Source organism: Oncorhynchus kisutch, unplaced genomic scaffold, assembly GCF_002021735.2.
Source record: "Oncorhynchus kisutch isolate 150728-3 unplaced genomic scaffold, Okis_V2 scaffold625, whole genome shotgun sequence".
In the NCBI taxonomy this organism is placed as follows: domain Eukaryota; kingdom Metazoa; phylum Chordata; class Actinopteri; order Salmoniformes; family Salmonidae; genus Oncorhynchus; species Oncorhynchus kisutch.
Genome location: NW_022262570.1, coordinates 1 through 14,133, shown reverse-complemented (window position 1 = coordinate 14,133; position 14,133 = coordinate 1). Strand labels below are relative to the sequence as shown.

Genomic DNA, 14,133 nt, shown 5'->3' with positions numbered 1-14,133 from the left:
CTTTAGGGTCTGACAGGGTTGATGTTCAGTTCTTTAGGGTCTGACAGGCTTGATGTTCAGTTCTTTAGGGTCTGACAGGCTTGATGTTCAGTTCTTTAGGGTCTGACAGGGTTGATGTTCAGTTCTTTAGGATCTGACAGGGTTGATGTTCAGTTCTTTAGGGTCGGAGAGGGTTGATGTTCAGTTCTTTAGGATCTGACAGGGTTGATGTTCAGTTCTTTAGGGTCTGACAGGGTTGATGTTCAGGTCTTTAGGGTCGGACAGGCTTGATGTTCAGTTCTTTAGGGTTTGACAGGGTTGATGTTCAGTTCTTTAGGGTCTGACAGGGTTGATGTTCAGTTCTTTAGGGTCGGAGAGGGTTGATGTTCAGTTCTTTAGGGTCGGAGAGGGTTGATGTTCAGGTCTTTAGGGTCTGACAGCGTTGATGTTCAGTTCTTTAGGGTCTGACAGGGTTGATGTTCAGTTCTTTAGGGTCTGACAGGGTTGATGTTCAGTTCTTTAGGGCCTGACAGGCTGGATGTTCAGTTCTTTAGGGTCTGACAGGGTTGATGTTCAGTTTTTAGGGTCTGGCAGGCTTGATGTTCAGTTCTTTAGGGTCTGACAGGGTTGATGTTCAGTACTTTAGGGTCGGACAGACAGGCTTGATGTTCAGTTCTTTAGGGTCGGACAGGGTTGATGTTCAGTTTTTTAGGGTCTGGCAGGCTTGATGTTCAGTTCTTTAGGGTCGGACAGGGTTGATGTTCAGTTCTTTAGGGTCTGACAGGCTTGATGTTCAGTTCTTTAGGGTCTGACAGGGTTGATGTTCAGGTCTTTATGGTCTGACAGGCTTGATGTTCAGTTCTTTAGGGTCTGACAGGGTTGATGTTCAGTTCTTTAGGGTCTGACAGGCTTGATGTTCAGTTCTTTAGGGTCTGACAGGGTTGATGTTCAGTTCTTTAGGATCTGACAGGGTTGATGTTCAGTTCTTTAGGGTCTGACAGGGTTGATGTTCAGGTCTTTAGGGTCAGACAGGCTTGATGTTCAGTTCTTTAGGGTTTGACAGGGTTGATGTTCAGTTCTTTAGGGTCTGACAGGGATGATGTTCAGTTCTTTAAGGACTGACAGGCTTGATGTTCAGTTCTTTAGGGTCTGACAGGGTTGATGTTCAGTTCTTTAGGGTCTGACAGGGTTGATGTTCAGTTCTTTAGGGTCTGGCAGGCTTGATGTTCAGTTCTTTAGGGTCGGACAGGGTTGATGTTCAGTTCTTTAGGGTCTGACAGGCTTGATGTTCAGTTTTTAGGGTCTGACAGGGTTGATGTTCAGTTCTTTATGGTCTGACAGGCTTGATGTTCCATTCTTTAGGGTCTGACAGGGTTGATGTTCCTTTCTGTACGGTCTGACAGGCTTGATATTCAGTTTCTTTAGGGTCTGACAGGTTTGATGTTCAGTTCTTTAGGGTCTGACAGGGTTGATGTTCAGGTCTTTAGGGTCGGACAGGGTTGATGTTCAGTTCTTTAGGGTCTAACAGGGTTGATGTTCAGTTCTTTAGGGTCTGACAGGGTTGATGTTCAGTTCTTTAGGGTCTGACAGGGTTGATGTTCAGTTCTTTAGGGTCTGACAGGGTTGATGTTCAGTTCTTTAGGGTCTGACAGGGTTGATGTTCAGTTCTTTAGGGTCTGACAGGGTTGATGTTCAGTTCTTTAGGGTCTGACAGGGTTGATGATCAGTTCTTTAGGGTCGGAGAGGGTTGATGTTCAGGTCTTTAGGATCTGACAGGGTTGATGTTCAGTTCTTTAGGGTCGGAGAGGGTTGATGTTCAGTTCTTTAGGGCCTGACAGGCTGGATGTTCAGTTCTTTAGGGTCTGACAGGGTTTATGTTCAGTTTTTAGGGTCTGGCAGGCTTGATGTTCAGTTCTTTAGGGTCTGACAGGGTTGATGTTCAGTACTTTAGGGTCGGACAGACAGGCTTGATGTTCAGTTCTTTAGGGTCGGACAGGGTTGATGTTCAGTTCTTTAGGGTCTGGCAGGCTTGATGTTCAGTTCTTTAGGGTCTGACAGGGTTGATGTTCAGTTCTTTAGGGTCTGACAGACTTGATGTTCAGTTCTTTAGGGTCTGACAGGGTTGATGTTCAGGTCTTTATGGTCTGACAGGCTTGATGTTCAGTTCTTTAGGGTCTGACAGGGTTGATGTTCCTTTCTGTACGGTCTGACAGGCTTGATGTTCAGTTCTTTAGGGTCTGACAGGCTTGATGTTCAGTTCTTTAGGTTCAGACAGGGTTGGTGTTCAGTTCTTTAGGGTCTGACAGGGTTGATGTTCAGTTCTTTAGGGTCTGACAGGGTTGATGTTCAGGTCTTTAGGGTCGGACAGGGTTGATGTTCAGTTCTTTAGGGTCTGACAGGGTTGATGTTCAGTTTTTAGGGTCTGACGTTCAGTTCTTTAGGGTCTGACAGGGTTGATGTTCAGGTCTTTAGGGTCTGACAGTGTTGATGTTCAGTTGTTTAGGGTCTGACAGGGTTGATGTTCAGTTCTTTAGGGTCTGACAGGGTTGATGTTCAGTTCTTTAGGATCTGACAGGGTTGATGTTCAGTTCTTTAGGGTCTGACAGGGTTGATGTTCAGGTCTTTAGAGTCGGACAGGCTTGATGTTCAGTTCTTTAGGGTCTGACAGGGTTGATGTTCAGTTCTTTAGGGTCTGACAGGGATGATGTTCAGTTCTTTAGGGTCTGACAGGATTGATGTTCAGTTTTTAGGGTCTGACGTTCTGTTCTTTAGTGTCTGACAGGGTTGATGTTCAGGTCTTTAGGGTCTGACAGGGTTGATGTTCAGGTCTTTAGGGTCTGACAGGCTTGATGTTCAGTTCTTTAGGGTCTGACAGGGTTGATGTTCAGTTCTTTAGGGTCTGACAGGGTTGATGTTCAGTTCTTTAGGGTCTGACAGGGTTGATGTTCAGTTCTTTAGGGTCTGACAGGCTTGATGTTCAGTTCTTTAGGGTCTGACAGGGTTGATGTTCAGTTCTTTAGGATCTGACAGGATTGATGTTCAGTTCTTTAGGGTCGGAGAGGGTTGATGTTCAGGTCTTTAGGGTCTGACAGGGTTGATGTTCAGTTCTTTAGGGTCTGACAGGGTTGATGTTCAGTTCTTTAGGGTCTGACAGGGTTGATGTTCAGTTCTTTAGGGTCTGACAGGGTTGATGTTCAGTTCTTTAGGGTCTGACAGGCTTGATGTTCGGTTCTTTAGGGTCTGACAGGGTTGATGATCAGTTCTTTAGGGTCGGAGAGGGTTGATGTTCAGGTCTTTAGGATCTGACAGGGTTGATGTTCAGTTCTTTAGGGTCGGAGAGGGTTGATGTTCAGTTCTTTAGGGCCTGACAGGCTGGATGTTCAGTTCTTTAGGGTCTGACAGGGTTGATGTTCAGTTTTTAGGGTCTGGCAGGCTTGATGTTCAGTTCTTTAGGGTCTGACAGGGTTGATGTTCAGTACTTTAGGGTCGGACAGACAGGCTTGATGTTCAGTTCTTTAGGGTCGGACAGGGTTGATGTTCAGTTCTTTAGGGTCTGGCAGGCTTGATGTTCAGTTCTTTAGGGTCGGACAGGGTTGATGTTCAGTTCTTTAGGGTCTGACAGGCTTGATGTTCAGTTCTTTAGGGTCTGACAGGGTTGATGTTCAGGTCTTTATGGTCTGACAGGCTTGATGTTCAGTTCTTTAGGGTCTGACAGGGTTGATGTTCCTTTCTGTACGGTCTGACAGGCTTGATGTTCAGTTCTTTAGGGTCTGACAGGCTTGATGTTCAGTTCTTTAGGTTCAGACAGGGTTGGTGTTCAGTTCTTTAGGGTCGGAGAGGGTTGATGTTCAGGTCTTTAGGGTCTGACAGGGTTGATGTTCAGTTCTTTAGGGTCTGACAGGGTTGATGTTCAGTTCTTTAGGGTCTGACAGGGTTGATGTTCAGTTCTTTAGGGTCTGACAGGGTTGATGTTCAGTTCTTTAGGGTCTGACAGGCTTGATGTTCAGTTCTTTAGGGTCTGACAGGGTTGATGATCAGTTCTTTAGGGTCGGAGAGGGTTGATGTTCAGGTCTTTAGGATCTGACAGGGTTGATGTTCAGTTCTTTAGGGTCGGAGAGGGTTGATGTTCAGTTCTTTAGGGCCTGACAGGCTGGATGTTCAGTTCTTTAGGGTCTGACAGGGTTGATGTTCAGTTTTTAGGGTCTGGCAGGCTTGATGTTCAGTTCTTTAGGGTCTGACAGGGTTGATGTTCAGTACTTTAGGGTCGGACAGACAGGCTTGATGTTCAGTTCTTTAGGGTCGGACAGGGTTGATGTTCAGTTCTTTAGGGTCTGGCAGGCTTGATGTTCAGTTCTTTAGGGTCGGACAGGGTTGATGTTCAGTTCTTTAGGGTCTGACAGGCTTGATGTTCAGTTCTTTAGGGTCTGACAGGGTTGATGTTCAGGTCTTTATGGTCTGACAGGCTTGATGTTCAGTTCTTTAGGGTCTGACAGGGTTGATGTTCCTTTCTGTACGGTCTGACAGGCTTGATGTTCAGTTCTTTAGGGTCTGACAGGCTTGATGTTCAGTTCTTTAGGTTCAGACAGGGTTGGTGTTCAGTTCTTTAGGGTCTGACAGGGTTGATGTTCAGTTCTTTAGGGTCTGACAGGGTTGATGTTCAGGTCTTTAGGGTCGGACAGGGTTGATGTTCAGTTCTTTAGGGTCTGACAGGGTTGATGTTCAGTTTTTAGGGTCTGACGTTCAGTTCTTTAGGGTCTGACAGGGTTGATGTTCAGGTCTTTAGGGTCTGACAGTGTTGATGTTCAGTTGTTTAGGGTCTGACAGGGTTGATGTTCAGTTCTTTAGGGTCTGACAGGGTTGATGTTCAGTTCTTTAGGGTCTGACAGGGTTGATGTTCAGTTCTTTAGGGTCTGACAGGGATGATGTTCAGTTCTTTAGGGTCTGACAGGGTTGATGTTCAGTTTTTAGGGTCTGACGTTCTGTTCTTTAGTGTCTGACAGGGTTGATGTTCAGGTCTTTAGGGTCTGACAGGGTTGATGTTCAGGTCTTTAGGGTCTGACAGGCTTGATGTTCAGTTCTTTAGGGTCTGACAGGGTTGATGTTCAGTTCTTTAGGGTCTGACAGGGTTGATGTTCAGTTCTTTAGGGTCTGACAGGGTTGATGTTCAGTTCTTTAGGGTCTGACAGGCTTGATGTTCAGTTCTTTAGGGTCTGACAGGGTTGATGTTCAGTTCTTTAGGATCTGACAGGATTGATGTTCAGTTCTTTAGGGTCGGAGAGGGTTGATGTTCAGGTCTTTAGGGTCTGACAGGGTTGATGTTCAGTTCTTTAGGGTCTGACAGGGTTGATGTTCAGTTCTTTAGGGTCTGACAGGGTTGATGTTCAGTTCTTTAGGGTCTGACAGGGTTGATGTTCAGTTCTTTAGGGTCTGACAGGCTTGATGTTCGGTTCTTTAGGGTCTGACAGGGTTGATGATCAGTTCTTTAGGGTCGGAGAGGGTTGATGTTCAGGTCTTTAGGATCTGACAGGGTTGATGTTCAGTTCTTTAGGGTCGGAGAGGGTTGATGTTCAGTTCTTTAGGGCCTGACAGGCTGGATGTTCAGTTCTTTAGGGTCTGACAGGGTTGATGTTCAGTTTTTAGGGTCTGGCAGGCTTGATGTTCAGTTCTTTAGGGTCTGACAGGGTTGATGTTCAGTACTTTAGGGTCGGACAGACAGGCTTGATGTTCAGTTCTTTAGGGTCGGACAGGGTTGATGTTCAGTTCTTTAGGGTCTGGCAGGCTTGATGTTCAGTTCTTTAGGGTCGGACAGGGTTGATGTTCAGTTCTTTAGGGTCTGACAGGCTTGATGTTCAGTTCTTTAGGGTCTGACAGGGTTGATGTTCAGGTCTTTATGGTCTGACAGGCTTGATGTTCAGTTCTTTAGGGTCTGACAGGGTTGATGTTCCTTTCTGTACGGTCTGACAGGCTTGATGTTCAGTTCTTTAGGGTCTGACAGGCTTGATGTTCAGTTCTTTAGGTTCAGACAGGGTTGGTGTTCAGTTCTTTAGGGTCGGAGAGGGTTGATGTTCAGGTCTTTAGGGTCTGACAGGGTTGATGTTCAGTTCTTTAGGGTCTGACAGGGTTGATGTTCAGTTCTTTAGGGTCTGACAGGGTTGATGTTCAGTTCTTTAGGGTCTGACAGGGTTGATGTTCAGTTCTTTAGGGTCTGACAGGCTTGATGTTCAGTTCTTTAGGGTCTGACAGGGTTGATGATCAGTTCTTTAGGGTCGGAGAGGGTTGATGTTCAGGTCTTTAGGATCTGACAGGGTTGATGTTCAGTTCTTTAGGGTCGGAGAGGGTTGATGTTCAGTTCTTTAGGGCCTGACAGGCTGGATGTTCAGTTCTTTAGGGTCTGACAGGGTTGATGTTCAGTTTTTAGGGTCTGGCAGGCTTGATGTTCAGTTCTTTAGGGTCTGACAGGGTTGATGTTCAGTACTTTAGGGTCGGACAGACAGGCTTGATGTTCAGTTCTTTAGGGTCGGACAGGGTTGATGTTCAGTTCTTTAGGGTCTGGCAGGCTTGATGTTCAGTTCTTTAGGGTCGGACAGGGTTGATGTTCAGTTCTTTAGGGTCTGACAGGCTTGATGTTCAGTTCTTTAGGGTCTGACAGGGTTGATGTTCAGGTCTTTATGGTCTGACAGGCTTGATGTTCAGTTCTTTAGGGTCTGACAGGGTTGATGTTCCTTTCTGTACGGTCTGACAGGCTTGATGTTCAGTTCTTTAGGGTCTGACAGGCTTGATGTTCAGTTCTTTAGGTTCAGACAGGGTTGGTGTTCAGTTCTTTAGGGTCTGACAGGGTTGATGTTCAGTTCTTTAGGGTCTGACAGGGTTGATGTTCAGGTCTTTAGGGTCGGACAGGGTTGATGTTCAGTTCTTTAGGGTCTGACAGGGTTGATGTTCAGTTTTAGGGTCTGACGTTCAGTTCTTTAGGGTCTGACAGGGTTGATGTTCAGGTCTTTAGGGTCTGACAGTGTTGATGTTCAGTTGTTTAGGGTCTGACAGGGTTGATGTTCAGTTCTTTAGGGTCTGACAGGGTTGATGTTCAGTTCTTTAGGATCTGACAGGGTTGATGTTCAGTTCTTTAGGGTCTGACAGGGTTGATGTTCAGGTCTTTAGAGTCGGACAGGCTTGATGTTCAGTTCTTTAGGGTCTGACAGGGTTGATGTTCAGTTCTTTAGGGTCTGACAGGGATGATGTTCAGTTCTTTAGGGTCTGACAGGCTTGATGTTCAGTTTTTAGGGTCTGACGTTCAGTTCTTTAGTGTCTGACAGGGTTGATGTTCAGGTCTTTAGGGTCTGACAGGGTTGATGTTCAGGTCTTTAGGGTCTGACAGGCTTGATGTTCAGTTCTTTAGGGTCTGACAGGGTTGATGTTCAGTTCTTTAGGGTCTGACAGGGTTGATGTTCAGTTCTTTAGGGTCTGACAGGGTTGATGTTCAGTTCTTTAGGGTCTGACAGGCTTGATGTTCAGTTCTTTAGGGTCTGACAGGGTTGATGTTCAGTTCTTTAGGATCTGACAGGATTGATGTTCAGTTCTTTAGGGTCGGAGAGGGTTGATGTTCAGGTCTTTAGGGTCTGACAGGGTTGATGTTCAGTTCTTTAGGGTCTGACAGGGTTGATGTTCAGTTCTTTAGGGTCTGACAGGGTTGATGTTCAGTTCTTTAGGGTCTGACAGGGTTGATGTTCAGTTCTTTAGGGTCTGACAGGCTTGATGTTCAGTTCTTTAGGGTCTGACAGGGTTGATGTTCAGTTCTTTAGGGTCGGAGAGGGTTGATGTTCAGTTCTTTAGGGTCGGAGAGGGTTGATGATCAGTTTTTAGTAAAGATGTCTTTCCCCTTTTTACTATATGTGACGTACCTTCTAAGCAGAAACAGTTATAACGTTTTCATCCGATCATCAAACAAAACCTTCCTTAAAGACACCGTACCAGTTCATCCCCTCTAAAATAATCCTATCATCCAACAGGGCACTGACATATCAAACACCAGAAAGTGTAAGGATGCTTAACCTGGACAGGATCCACAATATATATATATATATATATAGTAAACCTCATGTAGATATTTACTAATACTAAAACTAAAATAAGGTTTTTCCAGAGAAGATCCAGAGCACAAGGAGTTAGTCAATTCAAATTAACATAAAAATGATACAGCCCTCTACATGCTTTGTAAGTAGGAAAACCTGCAAAATCGGCAGTGTATCAAATACTTGTTCTCTCCACTGTATATATATATATATATATAGTAAACCTCATGTAGATATTTTTCTTCTTATAATTCCCGACATTTGGTATCGCTATTTGTTGTTCAACGTGTCTATAGATCGACTAAACGTGCCCTTGGTATCTGTGCTTTCAGAGATGTCGACGATGAGCATATGACCTGTCTGACGGCCCTAGGAAGCACCGATTCAAAAACTCCCCCTATTAGACAACGTTACACTATCGTAATGCCGCTCGTTAGTCACCAAATGTGGAGTTTGGCTGAGCTACTATCGTCACGTACTCCTGTTTACGGCCGGTAGCTACTTCCAAAACAGGTCTAAAATAAATAGAAATAAGAAATAACAACTGAAAAAAATTGCCTCTTCAAGATCGAAAATGAATTGAGCTGTTGTTGACTTCCTGTTTGGCTGGTGCAGAAATAGCCATTGTTTCAGTTGTTGACTTCCTGTCCTGTGAGAGGCACTGTCGTGTCTTTGGCTATGCCGGATTAAGTGATATGACATGATATTCTATAAAATCCTTTCTCTGTAATTAATATTACCTGATTGAGCTAATCATGTAAATGTAATTAACTAGAGAGTCGGGGCACCACAAAATAATATTTATAGAGCTGTTATCTTCCAAATAAACTCTTAAAGACCTAGTAATATTTTACATCAATAGCAGTCAATATTAATCGTCACCTTATTTCAGTCTCATCTGAAAGTTGTAAATTCTTGGTTATCTGCATGAACCCTGGCGAACAAGTTGAATCAGCAATACAAAATTGGGTTTAATTATTTATTTACTAAATACCTAACTAATCACACAGAATTACATATACACAGAATGAATCATACCTTGATTACAAATTACGTCATAAAGGAAGACGTCACCAAGCGGGCGGAACAGATATGACAGCTTGTTACACAAAGAAAAAGGGGGGCTGGGTTTGAGTGAAAGAGCGGGAAGACTCAGGAACAAAGGGAGAAGCGATGTCTCTTGGTTGGTGGTAGATGGAAGGCCGTGTTGCCCAACCGAGTCCTTTGTCCTTTGAAGAATGTATCTGTTGGTAAATTAGATATGTTGTAGTAACGTCGTTGTGTGGTAGACGGGATACTCTGTCTGTTCTTTCCTAGCCCACGTTTGCAGCTGCTGTTGCTAACTCAACAGCTAGGAGGTATCACTTCTGTTGTAAATAAGAGTTCAAAGTTCATACCATTCGCAACCAAAGCTCACGCTGAGGTTGACTTCGTTCTGTAGTTATTATCTGAACCATTCTGACATCGGATCGTCTTCCTAATGTATCCGGAACAGGAGGTTATATTGTTGTCAAGGCTTTATATAGTGGAGGGAGAAGAGTGTGTTTCACAGTCTTACAGCCCATGTCTCTTCACAGGGGCGGGCCACTGATTGAGCAGAGCCCTAACCTTATGAAAACCCAAATCTCTCATTTGGAAGCTAAAATTGAATTGAATCCTTTCACCAATAATTTCACATTCAAACATTTAAATTGAACAACAATTCCATGTGAATCCGATAACTACAATGTGCAGACTTTCCTCTGTAGAGTTTATGTCATCCTGTCATTGATGAGAATGTCTCAGATGACAACCGAACTGACATCATATTCATTAAGTACCACCGCATATGTTCAACTGGTCGGATTACCAAAATATAGTTAATTTCCCCCACCTTCTGATGTTCCCAGAATCTCTATGTTAACCAAGGGATTTTTTCAAATGTCACATCAGTAGGGTAGAGAGAGGATAAAAGGAGGGGAGAGGTATTTATGACTGTCATAAACCTACCCCCCAGGCCAACGTCATGACAGTAGTGAGGTCAGGTGCTGTCTGTCATCCTGGCAGGTGAGTGATTGGCTGGTGCAGAAATAGACATGGTTTCAGTTGTTGACTTCCTGTGAGAGGCAATGAGGTCAGGTGCTGTCTGTCATCCTGGCAGGTGAGGGATTGGTTGATGCAGAAATAGACATGGTTTCAGTTGTTGACTTCCTGTGAGAGGCAGTGAGGTCAGGTGCTGTCTGGCATCCTGGCAGGTGAGTGATTGGCTGGTGTAGAAATAGATATTGTTTCAGATGTTTATGCATTTTTATTCAGAGCCCTGTTTTTTAAGGAAGTGCGTACAGGCCGTAACGAGAGTCAATGAAGATAGTTCCATCTCTAAAGCACCATCTCCATCTCTAAAGCACAGATACTGGCGGCAGGCTACATGTCAACATCCTACTTGATTCTAAAGCACAGATACTGGTGGCAGGCTACATGTCAACATACTACTTGATTCTAAAGCACAGATACTGGCGGCAGCCTACTTGATTCTAAAGCACAGATACTGGTGGCAGGCTAGATGTCGTTAACCTACTTGATTCTAAAGCACAGATACTGGTGGCAGGCTACATGTCATTAGCCTACCTGCATTGCTTGCTGTTTGGGGTTTTAGGCTAGGTTTCTGTACAGCACTTTGAGATATCAGCTGATGTACGAAGGGCTATATAAATAAATTTGATTTGATTTGATACTTGATTCTAAAGCACAGATACTGGTGGCAGGCTACATGTCGTCAGCCTACTTGATGGTCTAGAATACTAAATGAAACCCTATTCACCGGAATTATGTCATAAATCAGTAGAATAAAGGTGTGGTTAGACTACTACTACTACTGGCTAGAGCGTTGGTAGTCAATAGAATGAAGGCGTGGTCAACCAGCAGGTAGCCTACTGGTTAGAGCGTTGGTAGTCAGTAGAATGAAGGCGTGGTAAACCAGCAGGTAGCCTACTGGTTAGAGCGTTCAGTATCAGTAGAATGAAGGCGTGGTCAACCAGCAGGTAGCCTACTGGTTAGAGCGTTGGTAGTCAGTAGAATGAAGGCGTGGTAAACCAGCAGGTATCCTACTGGTTAGAGCGTTCAGTATCAGTAGAATGAAGTCGTGGTCAACCAGCGAGTAGCCTAGTGGTTAGAGCGTTCAGTATCAGTAGAATGAAGGCGTGGTCAACTAGCAGGTAGCCTACTGGTTAGAGCGTTCAGTATCAGTAGAATGAAGGCGTGGTCAACCAGCGAGTAGCCTACTGGTTAGAGCGTTCAGTATCAGTAGAATGAAGGTGTGGTCAACCAGCAGGTAGCCTACTGGTTAGAGCGTTCAGTATCAGTAGAATAAAGGCGTGGTCAACCAGCAGGTAGCCTACTGGTTAGAGCGTTATTATAATAGACTACAGTCAGTGTCCAGACTTCAGTTACTATTATAATAGACTACAGTCAGTGTCCAGACTTCAGTTACTATTATAATAGACTACAGTCAGTGTCCAGACTTCAGTTACTATTATAATAGACTACAGTCAGTGTCCAGACTCCAGTTACTATTATAATAGACTACAGTCAGTGTCCAGACTTCAGTTACTATTATAATAGGCTACAGTCAGTGTCCAGACTTCAGTTAATATTATAATAGACTACAGTCAGTGTCCAGAATTCAGTTACTATTATAATAGACTACAGTCAGTGTCCAGACTTCAGTTACTATTATAATAGACTACAGTCAGTGTCCAGACTTCAGTTACTATTATAATAGACTACAGTCAGTGTCCAGACTTCAGTTACTATTATAATAGACTACAGTCAGTGTCCAGACTTCAGTTACTATTATAATAGACTACAGTCAGTGTCCAGACTTCAGTTTCTATTATAATAGACTACAGTCAGTGTCCAGACTTCAGTTAATATTATAATAGACTACAGTCAGTGTCCAGACTTCAGTTACTATTATAATAGACTACAGTCAGTGTCCAGACTTCAGTTAATATTATAATAGACTACAGTCTGTGTCCAGACTTCAGTTAATATTATAATAGACTACAGTCAGTGTCCAGACTTCAGCTCATATTATAATAGACTACAGTCAGTGTCCAGACTTCAGCTCATATTATAATAGACTACAGTCAGTGTCCAGACTTCAGCTCATATTATAATAGACTACATGAGACCTGCAGTCAGTGTCCTTTCACCCCTGTGTGAACCTAGGTCGGGCGGTACAAGGTGAATATCTATTTTAACGTGTGCGACCTCTCTCTCTCTCTCTGTCCTGTAGGATGATGGAGTATTCTCTGGACGGACACAACGCCAGTCTGTCAGCTATCAGGACCGTACGGGTTCTGCGGCCGCTCCGGGCAATCAACAGAGTCCCTAGTGAGTACACACACACTACACTGTCCTTGTTTTTACAGCCTATAAATCCTGTGGATCTCGACCCCCTTGAGCAACAGCGGTTAACCCATCGTGCCCCTGGGGCGTCGTGTCGATTACGGTAACCCATCGTTCCCCTGGGGCGTCGTGTCGATTACGGTAACCCATCGTTCCCCTGGGGCGTCGTGTCGATTACGGTAACCGATCGTTCCCCCGGGGCGTCGTGTCGATTACGGTAACCCATCGTTCCCCTGGGCGTCGTGTCGATTACGGTAACCCATCGTTCCCCTGGGGCGTCGTGTCGATTACGGTAACCCATCGTTCCCCTGGGGCGTCGTGTCGATTACGGTAACCCATCGTTCCCCTGTGGCGTCGTGTCGATTACGGTAACCCATCGTTCCCCTGGGGCGTCGTGTCGATTACAGTAACCCATCGTTCCCCTGGGGCGTCGTGTCGATTACGGTAACCCACCGTTCCCCCGGGGCGTCGTGGATGTCGATTACGGTAACCCACCGTTCCCCCGGGGCGTCGTTGATGTCGATTACGGTAACCCACCGTTCCCCCAGGGCGTCGTTGATGTCGATTACGGTAACCCACCGTTCCCCCGGGGCGTCGTGGATGTCGATTACGGTAACCCACCGTTCCCCCCGGGGCGTCGTGGATCTCAATTACGGTAACCCACCCCGCCCCTCGTACCTGACACACACAACCTACCCACTGACACACACAACCTACACAATGACACACACAACCTACACACTGACACACACAACCTACACAATGACACACACAACCTACACACTGACACACACAACCTACACAATGACACACACAACCTACACACTGACACACACAACCTACACAATGACACACACAACCTACACACTGACACACACAACCTACACAATGACACACACAACCTACACACTGACACACACAACCTACACACTGACACACACAACCTACACAATGACACACACAACCTACACACTGACACTCACAACCTACACAATGACACACACAACCTACACACTGACACACACAACCTACACACTGACACACACAACCTACACAATGACACACACACCTACACACTGACACACACAACCTACACAGATGACACACACAACCTACACACTGACACACACAACCTACACAATGACACACACAACCTACACACTGAAACACACAACCTACACACTGGCACACACAACCTACACACTGACACACACACACACACACACACACACACACACACACACACACACACACACACACACACACCACACACACACACACACACACACACACACACACACAGGTTGAGTGATCACCCCTCTTTCTGGATAAGGGTCTGTTGTTAGTGTGAGTAATAGTGCTTTAGGGGTGATGTGTTAGAGTGTATGAGTTAGCGTGTGTGTGTTAGTGTGTATGGCCTCTCAGTCCAAACACTGTCATAAATCATTATACAGTTGGTAATCCTCTCCTCTCCTCTCCTCTCCTCTCCTCTCCTCTCCTCTCCTCTCCTCTCCTCTCCTCTCGCCTCTCCTCTCCTCTCTCTCCTCTCCTCTCCTCTCCTCTCCTCTCCTCTCCTCTCCTCTCCTCTCCTCTCCTCTCCTCCTCCTCTCCTCTCCTCTCCACTCCTCTCCACTCCTCTCCTCTCCCTCCACTCCTCTCCGCTCTCTCCACTCCTCTCCTCTCCTCTCCACTCCTCTCC

General features: G+C 45.3%; 1 protein-coding gene across 1 annotated transcript in view; it reads left to right on the top strand.

Moving 5' to 3' along the window:
- LOC116360846 (voltage-dependent T-type calcium channel subunit alpha-1H-like) overlaps positions 1–12,638 on the top strand; it is a 59,624-nt gene extending 46,986 nt beyond the window's left edge. Inside the window, exon 5 of the mRNA XM_031815784.1 lies at positions 12,322–12,638. Coding sequence (XP_031671644.1) covers positions 12,322–12,541 — 220 coding nt within the window. The 3' untranslated portion in view covers positions 12,542–12,638. The remainder of the gene's footprint in view (positions 1–12,321) is intronic.
- The last annotated feature ends 1,495 nt before the right edge of the window (positions 12,639–14,133 follow it).